Below are 27,548 nucleotides of genomic sequence, written 5' to 3'. Positions count from 1 at the left end.
AGTCTGCAGCCTTCCCATCTGGTGTCTGGATTTCTTCTGAGCTGCCACCAGTTGGGGAATGAGGATGGGGTATTAGTCTTTCATGCTGTCTCCTTTCAGGCTTCCCTACAGAGCCCTTTATAATATATATTTAAACATTGCTTATTTTTATGAGGCAAAATGGTCAAATGACAGCATTTTCAAATGATTCAACGTAATGTCAACCCTTGTGATTCTCTCTGTCACTCTCTCTTCTTCTTATACCTGCTCCTTAAATTCTGTGTTTGCAATAATAGCTACCATTCATTAGAACCCCCTGTAGGCCGTGGGCTTCACATGTGGCAACTCTGTGAGGAAGTCATGATGCCCATTTTGCCTGGGAGAGACTGAGGCCCAGACAGTTGGCCCAAGATTACATGATTGGCAGGGCTGGGATTCAGCCCGGGACTCTTTGATTCAAGCCTGGGATCTGTTTGGTGCTGCTGTATCCCAGTGCCTTTGTTCCCTCACGTTTCACCCTTGATTCTTATGCTTTGTACTTCTGGCACAAATAAATGCGTCTTAGGTTGCACAGATGGGTAAATGGGATTTTGGTGTACCCCCTCCCCCTACCCCAACCACTTTAGATGAGGGTGTTTGAGATTATGAACTGTAAGCAGGTTATCTTCAGGAATAGTTTGGTGCTTAATGACACTTACTCCTGTCATAATTCACAGTGAATATCTTTCATCTCAGCCAAATTATAACTGAAATTCTAGAAGGAGAAAGATGCTGTGATATTTGGGCCTTAAATCTATCACTGGGGCCACAGCATGAGGAAATTTCATCTTTTTCTTATCTCCACTTAGGTTGCTCTTCTCTCTAGGCGTTGGGACAGACCTTAGTCTTTTCCTTAAAACATCCTGAACTTTGTTTTTCCTCCTTCTGCCTCTTGCGCTCAACTCTTTTTCTTCTATCCCTTACAAGTCTAGGGGGTTCAAGCTCCACTTAGTCTCCATACACCTGAAGAGAATCGTTATTTCCGTGGCAGAGTTCCTTCCCAGGATTTTTTGGGAAGTTTGTGTCTTTCCAGATGGCCCAGTCAGCTAAGAAATCAGGTAGATGGGAAGAAGTGTGGCAATTCTCCTGTGAGAATTAAACAATGAACATAGAGGCAGTGGTAGATCGAAGGAATCCGCTGATGTCAAGTTGAACTCGAGCCTGCGGAGGGAAGGATAAGATTGACGTTTCCCAGAGCCAGGACAGGGCAGGAGCCCAGAGGAGAGAATCGGTCGTGAATGCGTGTAGCTGTTGCTAGGTTATAAATATGTGTTTGTGGCCCTGTCTGCTGCTACTGGTGAGTCATCCTTGCAAATAAAATAAGTTTATATACATAGCATATTGTATACAAATCCTGTGCGTGATATTCCAAGAAATACGTTTCTGAAGCAGAAGAAGTCTTTAAAATGGCAATTTCAACATGTGATTCTGTGCAATGCTGTTAACCTTCCACATAGATTCAAACTGCAGGTCATTGCGGGGGGTCAAGCAACTTTTTCTCTGAAGGGCCAGATAGCAAATATTTTAGGCTTTGCAAGGCATATGGACTCTGTCAGAACTATCAGCTCTGCTGTTGAGCATGAAAGCAGCCATGGACTATATACGTCAAATGAACAAGTGGGGCTGTGTTCCAATAAAACATTTATTTACCAAAACAGACTGCGGGCTGGATTTGGCCAGCTCTTGGAATACTACCCAATAATGTTCACTGGCATTTTCTAGCATCTGAGTATTTGTTACAGGCTACAGTTTTTTGTAAATACCATTATTTCTTACTTATGTGACATTTTTAAAAAGATATCTGTAATAGTGGCTGAAGAATATTTGGAAGTATTTTAAGAAGAACTATAATTGGGAGAGTATTTCTGGAGAAATTCCTGGAAATGCACATTTCTCATCCCTAAATCCCAAAGATGAAGATCTATTGAGAATTTGGAAACCCCCGGAGAAGGGGATCTGCTGTATCTCCACGTTCCTCCCTACTTCCTGATTCAGTCGCCAGTTTATCTTTTTCTCAGCTTCGTGTGGCTTTCCCTGTTCTTTCTGCTCTGCAGTGTCCCCTGAGTTTATCAGTTGTCTCGGGCATGTGGCCTAGTTTTGTTCCAGAGACTGGGGATCTTGGGAACCGGCTGATATCCCCATTGCCTTTCTCCAGAATTACTAAGCAATCATAACTGTCTTTCTCACATATTCAAGTGTCTGGAATAGGTAGTTCTTCAAGGATACTCGACACTTATATGCTTGGTGGTAGCAGTATTATTTTAGAGCCAGAACAAGAGGACATTTGTCGTGTGATTTGTAGATGATTTGTGTTATTGTTTGGGATTGGTGTGCTTTTTGCTTTTCCTACCACAGTGCTTTCATACTTCTGTTATTCTAAGGAGTAGAAAACAGGAGAGGAGACTAAGAGTATTTACTATGAGCATTGAGTGCAGTTCTTAAAAACTGTCAAGATGCACTTTTACTTATTGGCAATTAAGAACATAGATTTTGGAGTCAGCAGAACTTGAATTGATTCTTGGGTTTTTTCCACTTGTTACAAAAATGTGATGGGGCGCCTGCGTGGCTCCGTCTGTTAAGGGTCTGCCTTCGGCTCAGGTCATGGTCTCAGGGTCGTGGGATTGAGCCCCTGTATCACAGTGGGCTCCCTGCTCAACAGGGAGCCTGCTGCTCTCCCTCTGCCCCTCCCTGTGCTTGTGCTTTCTCTCAAATGAGTAAATAAATAAATACATACATAAATAAAATCTTTTTAAAAAAATACGATCTTGGGCAGTTTTACTTAACCTCTCTAACATTGTTTTATCTTTCAAATGGGAAAACTAATACCTTCATCTCAATTTTTGTGCTGTTAGGATTAAATCAGATGGTGCAAGTGTGTGGTTAGCAAAATTCTGGAACTAAGGGCTCACTAAATGATAGCTGGCGTTATTAGTGACTGTTAAAGACGGAAGGCATTTACTTTGTTTCCTGGGAAGGAAAACAAACTGACAGAGGTTCAGTGATTTGGGAGAAGATCACATTAAGTAGGTTGGAAAACTGGGTTTGGCTCTTTCCTAAGTCCATGTTCTTGCAACCATATGCTGCTTCTTAAAGTAATTGCAGTTAAGAGTAATTTGACAGCAAGATCCACCATGGTTTATTTGGGTTATGCGGTTGGGTGGATAAACGGGGAAGGTATGGGATGATGACTTTTTATTTTTTTTTTTTCTGAAAAATTGAAGTATAATTGGTAAATAACAATATCTTAGTTTCAGGTATACAGCGCAATGACTTGATATTTGTGTATGTTGTAAAATGATCGCTATAATAAGTGTAATTAACATCCATCACCGCACAAGGAGTGCTGTCTTGAGATCTGCAGTATTTGGAAGCTACAATTTCTAGAGGCCAAGGATGCAGTTATAATTAAATAGCTGAGAAAACCTGCCCTGAATTTTTTTTCTTCTTGTTGCTTAGCTGCTTTGTTGACTGCCAAGAACTTGTTTGATTTTAAGTACCTTTTATGCTTTCCTGTTACTCAGGTCCCATCATAATACAATAACTTTTAAGAAACTATGCATGTTCTTTTAAATTGCATTAAAGAAAAATAACTGCTATGTTAAACCCACACTTGGAATAAGAACTTTTCTTTTTTTCTCTTTTTCCCCCTTCCTTCTCCTTATGAGAGGAATGTGCCTCTAACCTTTATAAAGGGTCAGATTTTCACACAACGTGATTAGCTGCCAATAGTTAAACCTCAGTGAACCAAACAAAGGAGTTGGCTATGGTTTTAGAAAAAACTCGGCTCAGTGGAAGTTCTGTGACAAGTTGCTGGAGTTTGCTACATCAATACTTATTTTATAGCACTGATTTAAATTGGTGCACATCTCTTTTGTTTTGGTTTGTTTTTGTTTTTATTAACCATTCTTGGGGTTTTGAACATAACTGCTTCCCACTGCCTTTCAGGATCTGCCAAGCTTGCTTCTTGGCATGAAGTGTATTTGTGTGGAGATGGATCCTGTGTAGAACATTTAAGAGTTAAATACCTGGAATTTGCTCCAGATTCTTTGGCTCCCTTTTTACCAACCTGTTCCTCCTTACAATACACCACAGTTTTGACTTCAATTCACAGGTTATTTGAGAACCTGATGCATTCTAAAACAAATATTAAATTATGTTTAATTTGAAGACTTGAGTTTTATCTAGCAACTCTTGAGCACCAGCTATCTATTAGGTATTGAAAAAGAAATAATATAGTAGAAGGATAATATGTGATTCTTTCCTAGTTTTAAATTGGTTTTGAGACAAACCTAGTTCAAGGCAGAGGATTAAGTGCCAAGTTGAGTCATATAGAATCTAAATGCCAGTGGAGTCAGGATGAAAAGACCTGGAAAATATAAGAATCATTAAAGAAGGCTGAACAGAGGCGGGAGAGCATGGTCTTGAAGGAATTCCATGCAGTGAAGGTAATAGGTAGGGCTGGAAGTTGGAAAGGAAATAGAAGCACCTTTGTAATTAAAAAGTTAAACTTTGACAGTTTCTCTGATGATTCTTTTTTTGAAAGAATCGAAGAAATGTGCCCCAGTGTTTCCTTATTTTCTTGCTCTCTAAAGCTCCCCCCCGCTCCCCGGCCAGACAGTACCTATAACTTGGTAAGCCCTAGGCAGGGCAGCTTAGCAATGGCCCCCTACATAGATTTGGCACAGGGGAAAGCAACCTCAATGTCAGTCCGCCAAATTTCTCTGGCCCCCGCCTCTCAGAAAATACCAGGATTTTAGCAGTTTGTTCTGAAAGTGGAGGTTGTGTCTTCTGCTTAGTTAATGGGTTTGTTTTTAAGAATGTCCACTCTAGAAGCGGATTTTTACTCTGTAACTTCCCTAAATGATAGCTGCAGATGTGAAATTTCTGGTTGACCTTTCTATTTTGGGGTGATATTATTGTTGTCTTATGTCTTATGTCTTATGTGTGCCTTTTACATGTCTAGACTATCTTTTCAAATTGATTATGAGCCTTACTTTAAACTGAAGCAAGGAAAGGTTTGATATTACTTATAACACATTTCCCTTTAATTTCAGGGTTGTGATTTTCCTTTCAAATAATTATTGAGGAATGTTGTATTTTGGGTTTGTTTTCCATTTAAATTTATTTACATGAACATTTTCTTGGCAAAATATTCCTCGAGGTTAAAAAAAAAAAGTGCTGTTTTTTGAAAGGAGTAAATTCTTCAGTGTTTTGTGTGACTTATTTGAATGGAAAAGTTTGGTTCTAATAAAAATTTCCTCTTCCTTTGGCAAATGTTGATGTTTTTAAAGTCTTCCTAAAGGAAAGGGGAGCTTGGGTGGCTTTTTGTTTTTCAGTTATCTAGAGCCCCTTCCCTTCCGTTTGGTGCTCCCTCCGCATTGTTTTCTGAGCCTTTGAACTAGTTCTATCTACAGCTGAGAATGGTGGTTGAAAGTGGACCTAAACCAGATCCTTTCTGGGTGGGACACATAAGAAACTGGTTCCTTTGGTGCAAGCGGGGTTTGTGGAGAGACTTTTCCTTCTATACTTGTGTACTGTCCAAATGTCTTTTGTTTTTAACCAAGTATATATGATTAATATATGCGAAGCCATTGCTTTTCGTTTGTTTTTGTAATTGGCTGGAGTCCATGGTATATGGCTTTAAAGGAACTCGATTTTGAAATTTACCAACTGCAGATCTTACTGAGTTTTGTGTCATTTAGAAAATATTTAAAGACCAGCGCAGATCTGTGACCTCGACGTACTGCATGTCATTGTTTTCACCTCCTTTCCTTATTTGCTTCAGTTGTAAATTCCCCATGGAAAGGCTTGTCAAGTGTGTGCTTCCTTCAGCCAGCACATTCACAACTGCTGAATTTTCTTCTGCTCAGCTTGTTTTCCTTCTTCTCCTCTGCAGCCTGAGCCGCTTGGGATCTTCACATCACCGGAGCAGAACTACTGGGGAACTTCTCATGACTCCAGGAGCTTGTGCTGCTGCCTTAGTCTCCGGTAAACGGTGAACGAGTGAGCCTAGCTCGGAGCCGGAGCGCACCGCCTGCGGGACTGTGGGAGGACATGACCGGGCGCAGGCTCTAAGGTAGCTGAGTCAGCTTCCCCAGGAGCTCTCCGAGCCGCGTTGCCAGAGCCAGCCCTAGAGCCATTTCAACAAATCACCTCTTTTAATGCTCTTTGGCAGAGATCAAATCTAACACGGTAAATTCTTAGCCACAGTGATGATTTTGTTGGTTTAAATGAATCCGGTATTAAAAGGGTAGGACTCTAGCCTAACTCTTCTTAGTTCTTGCATTGCCTGGAAGGGGGGCTTCTCTCTTTCTCTTTCTCTCTCTCTCATTTTTTCCTTTTTGGGTGGAGCTGCTTAGTTGTTCTTTACCATTGGCCACTTTATTAAAAAACTATCAATAAATATAAAATACTTCTGCCATTCTTTTCCCCTTAGAGGGCCACTTTTCTTTTTTTTTTTTCCCCCGCCCTTCAAAGATTTTATTTATTTATTTGAGAGAGCTAGAGAGCAGGAGCAGGGGAATGGGCAGAGGCAGAGGGAGAAACAGAATCCCTGCTGAGCAGGGAGCCCCATGGGGCTCAGTCCCAGGACCCCAAGATCACCATCCTAGGCAAAGCCTGCCACTGAACCGAATGAACCACCCAGGCGCCCCTTGATTATTTAATTTCAAGTAGTACAAAATAGTATAAAGTACAGACATATACATAGGTAAAATTTCCGCCCTGCCATCCTCTTTTACCCATAGCCACTAATTTGGAACACATACTTTCCACACACAAATCTTACCGTATTACATGTAAAATCCACATATTAATTATGTTTCAGAATTGACGAACATACCCCCACATTTTGTTTTACAACTTGCTTTTTCCTTCCACTCCGTAAGCTGTGGACATTTTCCCTTTTAAGCAGAATCTCAGTCTAAATGACTGCTTAGTGTTTGTTCCTTATAAGGCTGTAACATAATAACCAGTCCTCAAGTGAGGGGTTAGCCTGTAATTTAAAGGGAGGTGCGGGGGTGGGGGGGAGACCTTTCACATGAGGGAGAAAACAAAAGCCACGGCTGTTGACATTGGACTTTTTAGTCTTTAATGATGTGAGTTTTTGTTTCCCAAGGCACGTGATGCACAGCTTTGGGCTGTTGCTGAAGTGTCTGTTATGTCCGATTTTCATCTTCTGGATGCCTGGAAGAAACTTTGGCGCTAGGCTGTGTTAATATATTTGTATAGTTGTTGGTTCTGGCTACTATCCTTGGAGCATTTGGAGAGATTTTCATGCCCATTTAAGGTGGCGTGAGGTTGAATTAGTTTTAAGAGGAAGTAATAAATAACAAGGATGGAATTAAGAGACTGACTTTATTTCGCATATGCATTTATGTGACGGAGAAAGAGATGGTGCTGTTTGTTAATTGCTAACCCTGTGATTCTTAGTTATGAAACAGGGTTAAGATGGTTCAGCTCAGTAGTTCCCTAGTGTGTTTGGCAGTGAGAATCGCCAGAGTTTTCAGGTATCTGAAAGTGAAGAAAGTGAAGAAAGAAGTTTCACTCCTCCCATCTCCCAGGCGTCCAGTTGTTCTTCCTAGAGTCAATCATTGTTACCAATTCTTTGTGTATTCTTTTGGAGATTTCAAGGCATATATAATATACTGGCACATAACCTTTAGATTATTGCAGGGTTTTATTTGTGTGTGTTTAAAGATTTTATTTATTTATTTGACAGAGAGAGAGTGCAAGAGAATACAACCAAGGGAAGGGTTAGAGGGAGAAAGAGACTCCCTGCTGAGCAGGGAGCCTCTGAGGGGCTGGGCTCCATCCAAGGACCCTGGGATCATGACCTGAGCTGAAGGCAGATGCTTAATGAATATAGCCACCCAGGCGCCCCTGTGTGTGTGTGTGTGTGTGTGTGTGTGTGTGTGTGTGTGTGTTTGTATGTGTGTTTAAACCCCAATGGTAACAATATACAATGTTTTGTGCCTTTTTTTACTGCGATAATATTTCTTGGAAGATCTTCTATATTAATACTGCATTCTTTTTTAATGGATGCCTAGTATTCCACTGTGGACATGTGCTATAATTTATTTAACCAGTGCTATGTCGATGGCCACCTGGATGACTTCTAGTCTATTGTTTATTATTATGAACAGGGCTCTAGGGAATATAACCTTGTACAGATAGCATTTTAAACATGTTTATGAGTATATCCGTAGGATCCATTTCTTGTAGTAGAATTGCTATGTCAAAAGTTACAAACATTTTAAATTTGGTAGAAATTTATTGCCAGGTTACTCTGTTCATCGAGCTTGCAAAGTTTTATATTTCTTTTGTTTTCTTTTTTTTTTTTAAGATTTTATTTATTTATTTGAGAGAGGGAGAGTGAGACAAAGAGCATGAGCGGGGGGGCAGTGAGGGAGAAGCAGTCTCCCTGCTGAGCAGAGAGCCTGAAATGGGTCTTGATCCCAGGACCCCGGGAACATGACCTGGGCTGAAGGCAGATACTTAACCAACTGAGCCACCCAGGTGCCCCAGTTTTAGATTTCAGCAGCAATGGGTGTTTCCTCAAACTCTGCTGATCACAGTATGATTGTTAAAGATGTTTTACTTTGCCAAATGGATAGGTGAAAAATTATTGTTTAATGTAGCTTTAATTTGTATTTTTATTTTCATTGATATTGAGCATCTTTTCATAATTTTAAAGACCATTTGTATTTCCTGTTGTGTTCCCCCTGTGTTTGTGTACTTAGTCTGTTTTCCCATTGGGTTATTGATCTATTATCAGTTTAAAGGCACTCCTGTGCATTAACAAAATAAAGTGTGGTAAGTGATATTTATATGTTGTCATTTGTACAAAAATAAGAATTATTTTGCTGTGCGGATTATTTAAAAGTTAGTACACTTATATTTATCAATTTATTCATTCAACAGCTACTTATGGAATGCCTCGTAGGTATTAGGCACTTGTTCTAGGCAGCAGCATATAGAACACCGATCCCAATTCTTGTTCCACGGTGCTTACATTGTAGTGAAAGAGACATCATTAGCAGATGTTCACAGTGACTTGTAGAGCTAAACAGATAAACTTTCTGTGGCTAAAAACCTATCTCATGGTCCCTTGGATGTTATGTTGTGGCTACGTTTTCAGGTTTAAATCTTTGATCCATCTGGAATGTTAGGTATGAATCAAAACTGTATTTTTCTCTAGATGCTCTATTTATTAGGCTAAGGCTGAGTTGCTGTAACCAAGGGCTATGCTATGGTTCAAACAACGGAGAAGTTGATTTTTTTCCTCACTAAACAGTCCTGTGTGAGCAAACCAGGTCAGCAGAACCTCCCATAGCCACTAGTCACTGAGATTCATGTTCCTTCTGTGCAATTGTCACTGTAGTTATGCGCATGGTCATAGATGGCTTGCACCATATCTGGGCTCCCTCCATGTGAAGGACAAAGGAGAAAGTCCAGGGCAAGTGATCAGAAGTTGGACACACACCACTTCCATTTCCATTGGTGAGAACTTAGTCTTGGGGCACATGTAGCTGCATGGGAGAGTGGGGAGTGTGGTCTCTGCAGGTCAGCATGGACCCAACAAGCAGCCAAGAAGGAATTTTAATGGAAAATCAGTGGTCTTTGTCACAGTGGTTAGTTTTTCCAATTTTACTGAATAGTTCCAACTTTTCCTCTTTGATTTCTTTTGTATTATACGTTCTCCTGTACACTTTGGTCTCTTTTGGGGATATCCATTTAGTTTCATTGATCTCTCTCCCCAGGATCACAGTTTTTGAACTCTTGGAGCTTATGTGTGTTTTATCTTGTGATGGGGGTTGTTCCATTTCGCAAAATTTTCATATTTATTTTAAGTTTCCTTTGACAGAATTTTAAAGTTCTATTTTACAGAATTTTCATGTCTCTTTTTATGTGTGAGGGTTTTTTTAAAAAAAACAAAGAACTTTAAAATAATCATATCTATTCACCACTCCTCCCCTCTGAGAAGAAAACCTGCTAATACTATGAATGGGGTTGTGTTATACATACAGATACTTTGCAAAGGGATCACATCTTTTTGATGTCAGTTGTTTTTGTTGGAGGATGATGTTGACAGTATTTGGGAAACATTGATTTGGAATCTACAGTCTTTCTATATCCTCGACCCATGAAACGTATAATTGAAGGAAGAGAGGGGAACAACCAACTTATCATAAGCTATTGTATTAATTTTATTTAATACTTGACTTCTGGTTATGACTAGGTAACCGATGCCTATTTCTCTATTACAAATGAATAAACTTGGAACTTGAGAAAACAGTTTTCCTATTTGCAGATAAAAAATAGTTGATATTTCATGGGATGCCTGGGTGGCTCAGTTGGTTAAACGTCTGCCTTCAGCTCTCTGGTCATGGTCTCAGGAGCCTGGGATCGAGTCCTGGATCAGGCTCCTTGCTCAGCGGGGAGCCTACTTCTCCCTCTGCCTGTGGCTACCCCTGCTTGTGCTCTCTCTCGCTCTCTGAAAAATAAATAAATAAATAAAATCTTTAAAAAAATAGTTGATATTTCAGAAGTTTATTACAAAAACTTATTTATGACACAAACTGGGCCAGATTTTTGTGTATACATGATACACGGTGCTGTTACTTCCTCAGTGTATGTGTATCCGTTAGTCTGCACCTTTTGTTTTTAACAGCACACATTCTGTTTTTATCTTCTTTTTTTATTGTAAAATAAGACACAGATGCAGATATCCATACAACACCTACATAGCTTAGTTAATTGTTGTAAGGTATTTTCCTTTATATTTATTTATATTTGTTAATTTTATATTATTATTATTTTTTTATTTTTTAATTTATTATATGGTGAGAATTTTTGTGACCACCACACAGATCAGGAGACAGAATATTAGCAGTCTCCCCTCCCCTGGTGTGTCCCATGCCAGACATAGCCCCTCTCCCCCTCCAGAAGTCAGTCACTGCTTTCTTGACTTCCGTAGTAATTGCTCTGTTGCCTTTCTTTATGGTTTTATCACCCGTGTATGCATATTTAGCCGCTGTACTTTGTTTTTTTGTGTGTCTTATTAAGTCTCTTAAACATCAGATTCCCCTGGCGGCCCTTTCCTTACAGTCTGTCTGTTGAAGAATCCATCCATTTCACCTCTGATTTCCTACTGGCTGGATTTGGTGATTGCAGCCTCATAGTTCAATTCAACTTGTTCTTTTTTTTTTAGTGGGAAGTAGTGTTTTAACACCACTCTCTGGGCACCAGTCATGCTTACTGCTACTGGGTAGGTCATTGTTTCTAGGCCTTTTAGTGGACAGAGGACACTACCACATAAAATATTTCGTGAGTTCATACTGATACTTTCAATTAAAAAATCAGGTGATAAGGCTGTTACTTAACTTTCTCTGTTACTACCTGTATTTCACATGGAGAATTCTGGTTCTCCGAACCAGCAGGAGATGACAGAATTCAAATGTGCCACCGTAACTTGTTAGCTTTCTGCCATGTTATATATAGAGTATTCTCAATACTGCCACAATCCTAACACTGAACCACTCGTTACAATAACTGAAAAGCAATGAGAAGAACTTCTTATGAGTATGCTGTTCCTATTCTCCCTGCAATTTTTTTTGGTGGGGGAAGGGGGTGGGTAAGTGCAGGAGATGTTTATAGTTGAAAATTGGACAAATTTAAACACTGATTAGCTTTTAGATGATATTTGGAGATGGAATACTTTTAATACTTTTAAGGAATAATTTTAATTTTTGTTAGGTGATATGTTGATTTTATAGTTGTATTTAGAAAAAGCCTTTATTTGTGAGAGAATTTGTGGGTGAAATGATGTGACATCTGGGATTATCGTCAAACTACCTCAGGAAGAAAATGGGCAGAGTAGAGTAAATAAGATGGCTTATTTTTCAAACTGGGAGGTAGGATGGTGCTTTATAATTAAAACTAGGAGGACAGAGTAGGGTTTTTAAAAAATACTTTTCAGTTTCTATGTAATTTGAAATATCTATAATATGGTTTTTGAAATTAATTTAATAAACAGTGAAAAAACAAGGATGTATCGTAAGAGAAGAAAGTAATAAGGATTCGATGGTGTGGGGAGGTGCGGATATGAGTAAACAGGTGATTCCATGCTCTGCCTGGTGATTCAGGCTCAGCACAGTGGTCTTAAAGCTCGGGGAGTGGGTACCACCTTGATTGAAGAGTGAGCTGAGATGTGAGCCTCTGTGGGAAACTAAGATTTAAGGGATGAGTGGCAGAAGAGGAAAACTACAAGGAAGCTGAGAAGGTTCAAACCATAAAATCGAAGATCCAGAGAGAGTGGAGCTTCTGAATCCCAACTAGGGAGGAACCCAGGGCAGAAGGGGGTCATCAGCACCGCGATGCTGCAGAATGGGCAAGTGAGCCCACCGTCAGCATTCTCAGAACCAACTGAGTCTCTGTGGGGTTGGGAGTTCCTAGGCCCCATCTCAGGTCAGTCAACTCAAAATCTTGGGTTGAGGCTTGAGAGTCCACGTTTTGAAGAAGCTCCATTACATATCCAATGAGCTGCTTTGGTGATGGACTGGATAGAGGAGAGGGAGGTTGTGGAAAAAGCTGTGTAGATTGCTTTTTCTAGAAAGTTTTTTATGAAGGGTGAAGAAGGTAGATGTGGGAAGACTAGGGGTTGCGGCTGGTGGTAGTTGTTGAAATAATAATAATAATAATAATTATTATTATGTGAGAGGTTTCCCTCTAAATATGGAGAACATGAATGGTTTCCTGGTAAGATGACTGAGTGGTCAGGCTGAGCGAGAGCCCCCTACTACCAGAGAGATGATTTTTTGGCAAGAACTTGGTTTTGATAGTTCAGGGAAAGCTTGGAAATCATCATCATGGATTAGATACTCATTTTGTTTGTTATTATTTTGAATTACATATTAAAAGAGGAGAGGCTCTCATGTCTTTTCACTGCCTTTGCTTCTCATCTTCTGATGGGTCTCAGGCCCATCCTGGAGGAACAAGGAAGGAATGGGGTCTGTGGGGCTGATTAGGCACTTTTTTCTCTTATTCAGCATTCCCTTGGCCCCTCTTCACATTCTGTTTTCCTTCTCTTGGTTTCCTTTCCCTCGTGTTCAGGGGGCACCCTCATGTACAATAGGGCCTCTTACAGATGTTGCCTGGTATGGGGTGGTATTTTCCAATGATTTGCTTTGGGACGATTGGAGGGATTCCTACATTTCATGATTTCATAATCAGTCTTGGTAGGTTGTGGGGAGAGGACTGAGGCAAGAATCCTGTTCCTCCTGTTTTCCTCTGCCTTGGGGTCTTTGTTTTGTTTTTAATAACAGATTGGGTTCTTCATTTCTGGCCCGTAGATTTTCTACCTCAGAGTACTTGGGGCATCAGCCATTTCCCAGATTTCCTTCCGTTCTCCACATAGTAGAGCACATTTGTTTTTACTTTTAACTTGCCATTAATTTCTTATTTCGACCAGTTGAGAGTTTGGGTTGGGCGCGTGGCTTTTCAGTTACATCAGTTTTCTGATCTCTTTCTAGCTGGTATGCAGAATCTCTCTCAGCTCCATCTCCCCTTCTCCTTGTTTTCTGTTGTGGTTACTTCAGAGCTAAGCCATTCAGCTTGTACACTGACCCTGTGTACACAGTTCATTTTCTTTCTCATGATCGTATTTATACTTTTGATGGATATATTTAAATGAACAGCTGTGCATTTGTTGAGTCATACCACAATTAGCTGCTCGACTGGCAAAAGCATATTTCAAGCGAAGTTGTGAGAGAATTCCATTAATCGCATTCTAGTTGGGGGAGGAGGGAGAGAAAGACTGACCACTAAGAAAAGTCTTTTGAAAGATTGTTAATGAGTTATTCCATTATTTTAGAGTAGAGTGAGGTAGTTGCTGTTGGAGGTGTCACCTGAAGAAAGATGTAAATAATTATAAAGATGTAAATAACTATAAAAGTTTAAGGATATTACCCTTGAAGGCAAAATTCCTTGGCATCATTGATGTGTAGATAAAGTTAGTAGCTGGTGCTGGTCTATTTAAGTAGATAAAGGGGTTTTCTAAAAGTGTTCTTCTCTGTAAAGACCAGTGTTCTTGATTAAACATTTCTTGAATTCATTGGCAAAGTATTTTGTTTTAAGCTTCCTGGACAGATAACATATGATACAGAAGATGTTACAACTTTCTTTTTGTTCAAATATATTAATTGCTATTTGTAACTCTGATTGAATCTTCGGCTTCCACCAGCCAGATCTGTTTTTCTCTTGACACTTCCTTGGGGTTCTTTCTGAAGGTTATTAATAGGCATGGAAGCATGGCTTTCCAAATAGCATCAATAACTGTTAGAAGACTGGGGGGGGGGAGGAGGAGATAATATGTCAATTTCTGACTTGAGAAGATGTATTTCCAAGCTACAGAAGCTGTCTCAGAGGTCACTGGGGATGGCTCTGGGCAGATCAGCTGGTGTCTGCAACTAGAGATCCATGCAAGCCTTTCCAAATGGGATATTGTCCACCAGGGAGTTGTTTGGTATACCCAGAGTCTGCCAGCCATCTTTTGGTTTGGCTACTTCTCTTGGATGACACCCTTGAAAACTGAAATCCAAGTTACAAATGATATCTTTTAATTTATCTCAAATATCTGGTTGCTGCTTTATGAAATTGATGATAAGGTACACTCTCCACCCCCCGTCATTTCTTTGCCAGTCTGTACAGAGTTCCTTAAACCTCACTTCCCTCTCTCCACCTAAATCCAAGTGTAGCATAGACTAAGAAGTTAAAGTTAATGTGTTTTAATTTATATGGAATGCTTAGTATGTGCCAGGAATGGTGATGTAGCCATGAGCTAAGTAGAATTTTTACTCTCATGCTACTTATATTTTGATGTGTGGGGAAGGAGTTGGGGGGTGGGGAGAAACATAATAAAAATCAATGAACTAATAAATCAGCGGCAGATTTCACAGTGTTCTGTGCTATCAAGAAGATAATGGCAGGGTAATATGTAGGGGCGGGGGTGGAAGGTCTGAGGCAGGAATGGGCTTGAGTGTGTAGGTAGTGTGGATGAGAAGGAAGGCTTTGGTTAAGCTAGTGTATAAAGGGTTTTTTTTTTTTTTTTTTTTAATACCTCCACAGAAATATGCTTTAGTGTTTCCTATTAAAAAAAAAAAAAAAAAAAAAAAAAAAAAGACGAGGGAGCGATCCCCCCCTGGGGTTAGATTTTTTTTTTTTTACCCCCCCCCCCCCCCCCGCCCACCTGCCTACCTTTAAATTATTATAGGGTAATCATATTAGTCTTAAAATTGGGACAGTTGTGTCAGATGGTAGGTGCCTGAAACACCATTTTTTCTGGTATTGAGTGGGGGAGGGTAGGAAGGTCTGCACTATTAAGTGAAAGGGGAAGCTTCAGGCATAGTTAGAAATGAGAAAACAGAGCCGAGGCAGCATCTGACTGAGGACTTAGGGAGGATATGGGATTTTAGGTGGTTTCCATAGGTGGGCATCCATGAGTTGTGGGGGTGGGGAATAATGGGGTCGTTCCTACCACTAGGTGAAAAAACAAACAAAAAACCTCCCCAAAACTGTTCTAGTCACAGTTTGTGAACTGGAGGGAGAGGCATGAGTCTGGCGCTGCCCAGGAGAATGTAACAAAACAGCTGGGGGATGATGGGGTCCTATCAGTTGAAACAAAGCAGGAGAGCCACAGCTATTTGCTACAGAGGGAATGAAGTGGAAAATGAGGGACAGTTTCCATCTAGTCAAGTGTGTCAAAATAAAGCCGTGTCTTTAGATACCAGTAAGGCATGCAGCCGGTGATCACACCAGAATCTCAGAAGCTTTGCTCGGTTGTCATCTGTAGATCGAGCAGGGGTGCAGCAGTCAGTTTCATCCTGTATACAGCAATTAAAATGAATTTACTGGGGAGTCTTTGGTTCTTACTTGTGGGGCCTAACTTAAACCTTTCACTTGTTTTCATTCAATTAAGCCTCATCTCCCCTCCACTTCCACCCCTCACAGATTATATTGTTCTTTTCCTCTCCTTTCCAAGCCTTGTCTTGGGTTCATCTGTCACAGCTGGAATGTTTGTAGTGTAACTCTTTCAGTCGAAACCCTTTCTTTCCCGAAATAATCTGTAATTATTCCCTCTAACTACAGGATGAACTGATCCAGGGGCTGGGTTTCAGTTCTATAGGACTTGTCCAAGAAACTATTTGTATTCATCTATCGCAGAAGATCAAATTATATGCTAATATTCTGAAAGTAACACCCCACTAGAAACCCTCCAGCAGCAGTGAAGTCTATATAAAACCAAACCCTGGCAACTTACACACCGCCAGTGCAGACACAGCGTGGTGTTAAAAATATTTCACAGGTCATTTGTGAACTGGGAAAAAGACCCTGACTTATATGGTATGATGGTTTTGGTTTAGCTTTTTTTTTTTCAGCTGTAACTGACAGCCCATGTCTCTTTTCAGCCCTTCCACAGGGCCAGGTAGTTTGGAGCAGGCTGCCCCTGGGTTATCTCTCTGCCTGTTGAGCATAGAAGAGACAGAATTGTTGGTACACAATGGATGATTTTTCTCCCAATTGGAGGTGGTTTTTTTAAGTATACCTTCCCTCAAAGTTTTATGTCAGAATTCGTCTTACTGGTTCTAACTTTGTCCCAAATGTGCCTGACTCACACTAATTTCTCTTTTTATTTCAAAATATGAGCTGCAAGAGGACTGGAGAGTGGGATCGGGGATGGGAGGTAGAAACCACTTGAAGAACAATGTGAGAGTGGCTTGGTTTTCCTTTCACATCAAGATCTTTTTTTCAGGGGTGAGGAAGATAATCTGAGGTTACAGAGCATATGAAATTAATTTTGAGGTTACAAAGATGGAAAGAGAGCATGATTGAAAGGTGGTTCAAATAACCATGAGTAAAGATTATTTTCTAAGAGGAAAATCAAGATGGTTAAAGTACAGAATGCATTGACACTTGGATAAAATGTTAAGGATGACAAAAGCGGGTTGCTAAGCCGTGGCTGGCTGGTTTAACAAAGGTTGTGATTGGTGGTTGAGTAACACCTGAACTCAGGTCAGATGGTCTTGAGCTTCATTCACCTTGTGTCCTTGAGCTGCAAGTTACTTCTCCCCTCCCATTTTCTTCTGTGTAAAGTGTGATTATTGTGAGTATTGTTTTAGAGCGTTCTAGGGAGAGATTGAGATGACGCATATGATCTCTAAGCACAATGTCTGACTGGTTAGTATGTGCCGCTACTGCTGGGTGATAATGATGTAATGTTGACAGAAAACTAAGAGGAAACAGAATTGCTCAATCCTTTTCCTTCCTTTGCCTTTACCTTTTATATTAAAGAGAATGAATTTGTTTTCCTAGAAGGCATAACATGGACCATATAGAGATATAAGGAAAACTGTGGAAAAGTAGTGACAGCCCACATGTAGATGGTATAAAAGTCATTTAAAATTGGGAGGGATGACTGTACAACCTGTTTTTTGTTTTTTTTTAAAGTTTTATTTATGTTAAAGAGTGTGCATGAACAGGGGGAGGGGCAGAAGGAGAGGGAGAGAGAGAATCTCAAGCAGACTCCCTACTGAGCGTGGAGTCCGATGCAGGGCTTAGTCTCAGGACCATGAGATCATGACCTCAGATGAAATCAAGAGCTGGATGCTCAACCGACTGAGCCACCTGGGTGCCTCCAACCTGGTCTTTTAAAATTCTTTCTAACTTGGAGATTGTCAGAAGTTGAATTGAGGAGCATATCAAGAAAATTCCTATGGAATAAGTACTCAGTAAATTATGTGTTGAGCTAAATGGACAAAGCAAATCAGTTTAGGCTCTCTAGACAAAGAACATTTTGTAGAATTTTCTGATGGGAAAGAATCTTAATTCATCTTACAACTTTTCCTTTATCCTCAACATTATAGATAAGAAGTTGTTATCTATTCTTAAGTCTAGGTTTTAGAAACATACTTTATTCTAATAGTGGATTATCAACTAGATTGTTTAATAGGAGTTCCAAAAATTGAATATAGAAGTATATTATACTCTTGATTATTCTGTGACCAATATCAAAATGTTTTCTGATTTTTTGGGGGGGAGGGTAATGTATTGCAATGTATCTATGGTTTTTATCCAGCTGTAAAATTGTGATGAGCTAAAGGAGTGTCAAACTTGGTCTCAAGCCCACACATGTTAGAAACTGAGCTAAACCGTAGCTCTTTAACTGGAAGTCAGTGTGGTCTATAAATGGAGTTTAAAAAGTACCATGGGATTTGGAAAGCAGTTCTGTTCTGCCCTGGTGAGATACTTTTTGTAGAATATCACGGGACTGTTCAGTCTCCCAAGAGAGTAGTCCTGAGACATTGTAAGACATGGTATTGATTGAAAGAGGGTGCCTTAGTTAAGATGGGAGGTCCATAACCCCTTTTTCTGAATAGCTGATTTCTTTGTGTCTGAAGGAAAGACAGATCAATTACTAGGGATAGAAGGCCTTATCCAAGACCAGAAAGGAGAAGGTATATATATATATTGGAGGCAAGAACTTAGACTCTGAACCCTTCAGATAATAAACTGTAATCCCCAGTAGCTTATGACTTTTCAGTTAAGCATTTTGAGCTTACAACATTATATAAGGATTTTGGTTCAACCTGAAGTAGGATAAAAAGTTGAGAACCTTTTTATCATAGGTCGATGTTTCATTTAAGAAATATTTAGTTGTGTACATAAAGTATTATTCCTACATTCAAAATGTCTTATGCCTTCTTCCTTGACCATTAGACTTGTTGACTTCTTTGATGTTAGAGAAGTTAATGAGATTTCTAAACGTGTGGAACAGTAACATTTTTGTCATGTATAAATGTGCATCCTAAACTACCAGGTGCCCTCTGGTTATCTGGCATGGCATGATGGAAGGAGTGATCATTTAAAGAGTAAGGCAATGGTTTTCAAAATGTCTAGAATCCCGTGGACTCTCCGTGACTTTCTCAGCAGTTCACAAGGTCCTTCTTGCAATGACATGTGTGTATGAGACTGTATTTTCCATATTTAACCAGTGCAACACAGTGTGACAGATGTAATGCAGATTCATATATGAGAATCGAGTTGCTTTCTACTAAGTTAAACATACAGAGATTTATAAAAATGGGAAATAATGCCACTTTTCTAACTACTTTTTTTGGAGAAAATAATAGTTTTGGGTTTTTTTTCTAATTTATAGAACACAGGGTAGTATGTTTATTGTTGTTTTAAAATAAATGCAATATGAAAAAATTCTCTAGTTTTAATTTGTAATAGAGTAAATATTGATAGATATGGCCCGCATTGACAGGCTGCTTAGAGTACTCAGTACTTTTTAAGACTGTATAGTTATTCTGAGACCAAAAAGTGTGAAAACCACTGGAGTAAGGCATCCCTGAGCTATTGATTTATTGCTACTCTCTTTTCCCACTACCAGTCCCTCTTTCTTTGCCAACCTGTATCTGAAACTTCTTAACCAAAAATACTTGGGAGCAGAACAGTTGAAAATTTAAAATAGTATTTTCTTTTTAGTGTATTTTAAAATTGGGAATAGATCCTTGGGGCTTCAAATTGGGACTTTAGCATGTTGATTTTTTTATAATTAAAGTCTGATCAGGAATTTATTCCAGAACATTCTCCTTTCTATGCTCTTTTTCCCCTTTCCTTTTGGATGTTCCATTTTTAATAGCTGAATTAACTGGTCAGCAGAGGTTCTGCCAACTGAACAAAATGGCAACCAGTAGTGATGCTGACATATTTTTCCAAAGATTTTTTTTGGCAGATTTGAGTCATCCTATAAACAGACTAGTTGGGGGGGACTGAATTTCCAACTCTTTTTTTTTTCTTTTCTTTTCCTGTTTTCCATTTAGGAGCCTAAATCAATGTTTTAATTCTGCTTGCATGATAATCTGTGAAAATGTCTTTTGGGGCATGGGCTTTTATTGGCTTTGTGACAGGAAAAAATGTCAGTGGTGATTGTCTTTTAGTTTTTAGGGTTTTTGTTTTTTTTCCCAATAGTGAAAGGATTCTTCATTTTAAAGCTTGAAGCTTCTTAACTGCTGACTTTTATTAGTACCTGAACTGAATTGTAGAGATTAAAGTTATAGAGATGATAAATATTTTAATCCTACAGTATATTTTGTGTGTTGGGGCATGGGAGTAATTGCTAATTTATTTAGAATTTAAACTTAAATTGAGCTGATTAATTCAGGGAAATCTGAACTTAACAATATTAAATGTGCATCTACTTGGTAGTGATTAATCGAATAGACTATAGAATTGGCTAGCATGGAATCTATAGTCTACTGAGGAGACATATGTTCAAAAGCATAACAGGTATGAGTAATTAATTATTAATTATGATAAGGTCCAGGATAGTAAGGACCACAGTGTTTATGTATCTTTATTATTTTAAATTCCATTTTTTAAAAGGTTTTATTTATTTATTTGAGAGAGGGAATAAGAGAGCATGAGCAGGGAAGGGGTAAAGGGAGAGAGAGAAGCTGACTCCCCGCTGAGCAAGGAGCCTGCTGTGGGGCTTGATCCCAGCACCTTGAGATCGTGACCTGAGCAGAAGGCAGACACTTAACTGACGGAGCTACCCAGGTGCCGCAGTGTTTTTATTTTTAAGATTTATTTATATTTGAGAGAGAGAGAGAGAGAGAGATTGGGGGAGGGACAGAGGGAAAGGGAGAGAGAGACTCTCTAGCAGACTCTGTGCCAAGCTCAGAGCCCGTTGAGGGGCTTGATCCCACAACCCATAAGATCATGACCTGAGCTGTAATCACAAGTTGGCTCTTCAGCCAACTAGCCAGTCAGGTGCCCCTCAAGTATTTTTTAATTTTGAGTTTGGGGACCTTGCGTTCTGTCAGATGGAAGTGAATGTTAACTGCTTTCCCTGCCACCGCCCCCCTCCCCGCTGCCCCCAATAAGGTGATTGACAAAGAACCACTAGGAATAGAGATACCAACCTCACCATTTTCTTATTCCTTCTGGTGCTTTCATTAATAATATATTCGATCTGTAATTTCTTTAATGGCTTTAGAACACTTGCAGTTTGGGAAGGGCTTGTTTCATAACATTCTTAAATCGACCCTCAAAATTATGGTACATGGCTGTACTCTAAGCAAACCATGTCTACCTTTTTAGTAACTCCTACTCTTTCTGGAAGAATTCTTGAACTAGACTGTCATCGGAACTGAGACACACCAAATGAAGGCTCAAGTTACTTATCTCTCTACTAGATTAAAACATTTTTTGTAAGATGCAAATTTCGGTACACACAGTCACTGACTTACAGTGGTTCGACTTAATGATTTTTTGACTTTACCATGGTGTGAAAGTGATAAAAATGTTCAATAGAAACTGTACTTCAGATTTTGATCTTTGGATCTTTGGATCCTTTCCTGGGTTAGCAATATGTCGTATGGTCCTCTCTCATGACACTGTGGGCAGCGGCAGCGAGCTGCAGCTCCCAGTCAGCCATGGTCACGAGGGTGAACGGCTGATGCACTAACTACCATGCTGTCCCCAGACAGCCATTCTGTGTTTCACTCTCAGTACAGTATTCAATTAACATGAGATCTTCAGTACTTTGTCATGAAATAGTCTTTGGGTTAGATGATTTTGCCCAGCTGTAGGCTAATGTAAATGTTTGAGCACATTTAAGGTAAGCTAGGCTGGGCTATGATGTTTGGTAGGTTAGGTGTATTAAATGCATTTTCAACATATGATATTTTCAACTTATGATGGGTTTATCAGGATGTGACCCCCATCACAAGTAGAGGAAGATTTGTGTTTTCATCCGTAAGTCAGTGAATTTTCTTGCATGACACTAGGGTGCCTGTACCTCTTTTAGAGGTAGGTGGGCTAGTGCTCAAGACACATTGACAAGTAATTGATGTCAAGTGGCAGCAGACCAGTGCTGCAGGGTTGAAATCACTGCTGATGGGGAATTGTTTCACCAAGTGTTTGCCTCTTCAGGGAGGTCATGAATGAGAGGAGGAGGGGAGTGGGTAGAAGAAGAGGCTTAGGGCATTTGAGGCAGAGGGAACCAGCAGTGTGCTTATGTTCAAAGTCATGGAGACAAGATGGTGATGGAGGAGTCAGTGTCTGGCTATGATGGCCTGGCACGCCACAGATCAGGGGCTTGCCATAGAAAGATCTGTGTGAACATGGACATAGTCATATAATAACAACTGTAAAAGGAGTCACTCGAGTTCCATAGACTTAAAAAAATATAAAAGGAAGACACACAAAACTGTCCTTTACCTCTCTTCTTCATGTTGCTATTAGAAAGAAAAGGGATAGACCGAAATTTAATTGTGGCTAAATTGAAATGAGGGTGGTAAGATAAGACGGGGTTGTGGAGAATGAACAGTCTGGCCACCAACCAAAAAACTTGATTTTAAGATCAATCAGAAGGTGTCCACTCCAGGGGAGCTGGGGTGGCTCAGTCGGTTAAGTTTCTGACACGATTTCAGCTCAGGTCGTGATCTCAGGGTCATTATATCAGGCCCTTCGTTGTGCTCAGCGCTGGTGCTGGGTGCAGCGCCTGCTTCAGACCCTCTCTTTCTCCCTTTCCCTCTGCCCCTCCCAGTGCTCTCAAAACAGATATGCACTCCCAGCAAATTAGATAGCAACTGGCTTTTGGTCTTTACTTTGAGCTATAGGTGTAAGATAGTACACTAACCTCTGCGTTAAAGAACTTTACCAGTTTTCTTCTTTACCATCCAGAAAATCACAACTAATCAAAGTTTTAATTTGTAAAAATTATTTCTTGTACTAAAGAATTAGTGTAACCAAACTCATCATATTCCTAAATTTTTTTATAAAGATTTTTAAATTTATTTATTTGACAGAGAGAGAGAGAGATCACAAGTAGGCAGAGAGACAGGCAGAGAGAGAGGGGGAAGCAGGCTTCCCGCTGAGCAGAGAGCCCGACGCGGGGCTTGATCCCAGGACCCTGAGACCATGACCTCAGCCAAAGGCAGAGTCTTAACCCACTGAGCCACCCAGGTGCCCCTTCCTAAAATTTTTATAGGAATTATTTAAATGGATAAGTTCTTTGTTGTAGTCCTTTGACTTAGGAAAAATTGAGCTTTTGTTTATGTAGTTTCACAGCAATATCAACCTGAAATTTATATCAGGTACCTTATTTTCTCTCATTTGTATAGTTTGATATATTATAAACTTAGAAGATTTCTTCCTGTCTTGGTTGTATGTATTCTTTGTTAAAGTTGGGGTTTGTGTAAGAGTGCATTGCTTTGCGATAGATGAGGGATAAGTTGTAGTTATTTTGGTTTTGGTTTTGGTGGTTGTTGTTATTGTTGGTCCCCTTTTGGGCTGTGTGGTGGTCCTCCACTTCTGATTCTTTTAAAGGAGGAGTAAGGTTCAAACACAGTAATTTGACTTGAATTATTCAGTCACTTAATCTTTAACATCATGTTATAACAGTTTATTCATGCTTCTCAGAGTTTTTAAATTTAGTGCCATTTTTGCATTTCATAGGCTAAGATAAAATTTGAACTTAAAATTCTTTGAGAATGGTTAGCCTTATAGCTGAGAATTTTTCCTGTCCCTACTGAGTTCTCTGTGAGAGGGTAGTTACCTTAGAGTGGCCACCAGTAGGAGGTAAATCTGATGAATTCCTTAAGATGATTTGCTTAGATCTACGTAAAGGGTATACGTTTAAATTTAGCAAGAAATAAGGCGACATATGTGAGGGGGATTTGTAAGAAAGGCCTTGAATGGCAGTTTGAAGATAGTATGCTTAATTTAATTTGTCATCCTACAGTTAAATTTTTTGTTTTACTTTTATCTCTTATTTTTCCTCCACAGTTGTACAATGGTAGATGGAGTGATGATCCTTCCTGTGCTAATGATGATTGCTTTCCCTTCCCCGAGTATGGAAGGTAAGTGGCTCACAGCTGTTTGGAATAGGGTAAGTTTCTAGGTATCATTTAGCTCTCTGTAAACTAGTTTGTTCTTAATCCTATCATACTTAATACTCTTCTGTTCTCCCTCTTCGTTTTTTAAAGTAGTGTTTTCAGTTCATGCCAAAATTGAGAGGAAGGTATAGAGAGTTTTCATGCCCCTTGCCCCCACACATACAGAGCCTTCCTGATTACCAACATCCCCACCGAAACGGTGCATTTGTTAAGATTGCTGGACCTACACTGACACATCATTATCACCCAAGTCCATAGTTTGCTTAAGGGTTCACTCTTTATCTTATGCATTCTGTTGGTTTCGACAGATGTTTAATGACGTGTATCTACCCTTATAGTATCATACAGAGTACTTCTTGTCCTAAAAATCCTCTGTACTCCACCTGTTCCTCCCTTCCCTCCATCTTCCTTACCTCTAGCAACCACTGATCTTTCTATTGCCTCCATAGTTTTGTGTTTCCTAAAAAGACATGTTGTTGGAATTATGCAGTATGGAGTCTTTTTGGATTGGCTTTAATAGGCACTTAAGGTTTCTCCATGTCTTTTCATGGGTTAATGGCTCATTTCTTTTAGCATTGAATGATACGTCATTGTCTGGATGGACCACAATTTATGCATTGACCTACTGACGGGACATACTGGATGCTTCCAGGTTTTGGCAGTTATGAATAAAATTGCTATAAACATCCATGCGCAGGTTGTGTGTGGATGTAAGTTTTTAGCTCCTTTGGGTAAACACTAAGACTTGTGATTACTGGATTTTATGGTGGAGTATGTTTAGTTTTGAAAGAAGCCTCTCAGTTGTCTTCCAAAGCGGCTGTACCATTTGCGTTCCCACCAACAGTGAATGAGAACTCCTGTTGCTCTACGTCCTCACCAGTGTGTGCTGTTGTCGGTGTTCTGGGTGTTGGCCCCTCTAATAGGTGTGTGATGCTGTCTCCTTGTTGTTTTATTTTGCATTCTCCTGATGACATCTGATGGGGGAACATCTTTTCATAGGCTTATTTGCCAGCTGTGTGTCTTCTTTGGTGAGGTGTCTGTGAAGATCTTTGGCCCATTTTTTTAATCAGGTCGTTGTGTTTGCTTATTTTTGAGTTTTAAGAGTTCTTTTATACTTTGAATAACAGTCCTTTGTCACATGAGTCTTTTGCACATACCTTCTATCATTCTGTGACTTGCCTTTGCATTCTCTTCCATTGTCTTTCAAAGAGCAGAAGTTTTTAATTTTAACGAAGTCCAGCTTATTAATTATTTCTCTCACAGATTGTACATCTAAAAAGTTGCTTACTGCTGTACCCAAGGTCATCTGGGTTTTCTTCTATGCTCTCTAATAATATTATATGACATAATATTACATAATGGGCTTTACATTAAGTTTCTATTGGACAGTGCTCTCGTGACCAACTTGGGTATCTACAGTCTATAGATTCTGCTCTAAGCAGTATGTTAAAAATATTTCAGTAATGCTTCAGTCTTTTAGTGCCAGGAAGATATAAAATAAGGATTCTGTGCGGTAAGTTTAAAAGAATTAGAGGTGTTTAAACCAGAGGAGCGGTTGAGTCCTAAGTTGTAGGAATTAATAAGAATTGAGTTGGAAAAATTTAATGGATTCTATCTCTTACCTGGGGGTTATATTCCTCCCCAAGGAGTATTTGACAGTGTCTGGAGACATAATAGGCAAGTTTCTAGGATTTTTCCTCCAGTGTATAATTGCTAAACACTATGATAACTAGGAAAAAAAACTACAGAATGTGGTAGAATAAAGTCCCTCTGAATTCCATTCCCTTTCCTAGGTATAGTATCAGTTCTCCGTGATGTTAAGCAGTTCCTTTTGGTTTCATTTGACACCATGGATGGAACTGTGGTCGTGGGCATGATTGAAAAGAAGGAGAGTGGAAGGCAAATTGAGGTGGCAATGTGTGAATAGAGACGGAGAAGTTAAAAAAGAATGGAGTAGAGAGAAGGGGAAGAGGGCGTTTATGAATCAATATCAGCAACTGGGTCATTGGTTGTTTTTTCCTGCTTTTAGCTCTTCAGCTGCCCAAAGAATCCAGCAAATGACCCTCTCATGTCACAGTAAAGATACATAATGAAACAAGTCCGTCTGGCTGAAGTGGAAATGGATGGCCACTAAAGTTTAGCTATTTAATATACCACCACCACAAGGATGTTTACAAGGAAGGAAAAGGACACATCATCCTTTAGTTGGAATAGTTTTTTTTTCTCTTCAGCCGGCAATATCCAGTGAGTGCTACAGCCTAGAGTGCTCTAATCATAATAACAGTTGCCCTAGCCCCGTCTTCTCTCCATGACTCAACTCCTTGTTAACTGTCAATAGCATATTCTATGAAAAGACTCTTTGTTTTTATATATTTACTAGGAATTGAAAAAACACACTGAGAACCCCTGATTGTAATTCACTCTAATATATTCAACATTAGTCATAAAGCAAATGTTAAGGACAAAATAGTTAACCAAAAGAGGTAAATAATAGGGCAGGTAACTAAAATCTTGACACTAGCCCCATACATTGTCCGGTGCAGACCTTTAGACCAAGTTTAAAAAGAAATAGACCCTTGATGTTTGCAAACACCTCATTGACTGTGCTTCAGTGAAGCGAGATGGCGTTATTAGGGCATAATAAGAAAACTATAGAGATTTTGTTCCAGTATATTTTGTTGGGTAACATACTCTTTTTCATTGAGGCTGGGGGAAAAACCCAAGCAGAAATTCTTCCCCTTTGTCTCCCAAATTATTCCCAACTGTCATCTTAAATATTAGTTAGAAATAGTGTTAGCACTTCATATAATAGGTCCCAAACATTGATTTTGATAGGGTTTGGTTAGTATGAGTGTGGTTTAGAACATTTCTCAAGTTGTATGGAATCCTAAATCCCCCAGGGTAAAAAAGAAAATATTGCTTACTGTAAGTACCTCTTTGATGATTTTAAGTAATATTTACTGAGTGGCTAATATGTGCCAAATGTTGACCTGCTTTATATTAAGTGTTATTTCCCATAATCCTCATGATTACCCTCATGAGCTAGGTTTTGGGGGGATGTGCCTTTGAATTGTTGAAGCCTCTTGCTTTAAGTTACACAGCTAACAAAAGGTATAATGTACTTTAAGGAGTGGTGTTCAAGAGTTTCAGTCATTATCTATCTTCTTCAGATTCTGGCTTTTTTTTTTTTTTTTCTTTTCTGTTTTGTCCCTTAAATTAGCTACATCACATTCACATTATATCTGGTGCATGCTAGAATCCAGCTCAGTCCAGTCTGTTTGAGAGCTGAGATGAGAGCTAGTAAGAGCAAATGATCAGGCTCCTTCACCTGGGTTTGTGTTTTTTCTTTCTCATCTCTCATTCCAATATTCATTTTTCATGTTCATTATATATACAACTCTAGCTGCAGGAAGAGTTTTATTTGCTCTTACTGAGAAGAGCACTTGAGTCCTAATTATCCGTATATCCTTCCTTTCCTTTCCCATTAATAAAACTAATCATGCTCTAATACTGCTCTTATGCTACTGGGATAAGTCCATTTTTGTTCCAGAACCTCCATGTTTGGTT

General features: G+C 39.5%; 1 protein-coding gene across 2 annotated transcripts in view; it reads left to right on the top strand.

Moving 5' to 3' along the window:
- The first annotated feature begins 5,976 nt into the window (after nt 1–5,976).
- Nucleotides 5,977–27,548, top strand: part of ACVR1 (activin A receptor type 1) — a 75,967-nt gene continuing 54,395 nt past the window's right edge. The window contains exons 1-2 of one of the 2 annotated variants that reach the window (XM_032857856.1): nt 5,977–6,094; nt 23,872–23,945. In XM_032857856.1, coding sequence (XP_032713747.1) covers nt 23,879–23,945 — 67 coding nt within the window. In that variant the 5' untranslated portion in view covers nt 5,977–6,094; nt 23,872–23,878. Of the gene's footprint in view, nt 6,211–23,871; nt 23,946–27,548 lie in introns of both variants that reach the window. The other variant, XM_032857855.1, reaches the window with a different exon arrangement.

This window comes from Lontra canadensis, unplaced genomic scaffold (assembly GCF_010015895.1).
Source record: "Lontra canadensis isolate GAN:19392208 unplaced genomic scaffold, GSC_riverotter_1.0 scaffold13, whole genome shotgun sequence".
Lineage (NCBI taxonomy): Eukaryota > Metazoa > Chordata > Mammalia > Carnivora > Mustelidae > Lontra > Lontra canadensis.
This window is presented reverse-complemented; position numbering and strand designations above follow the sequence as displayed.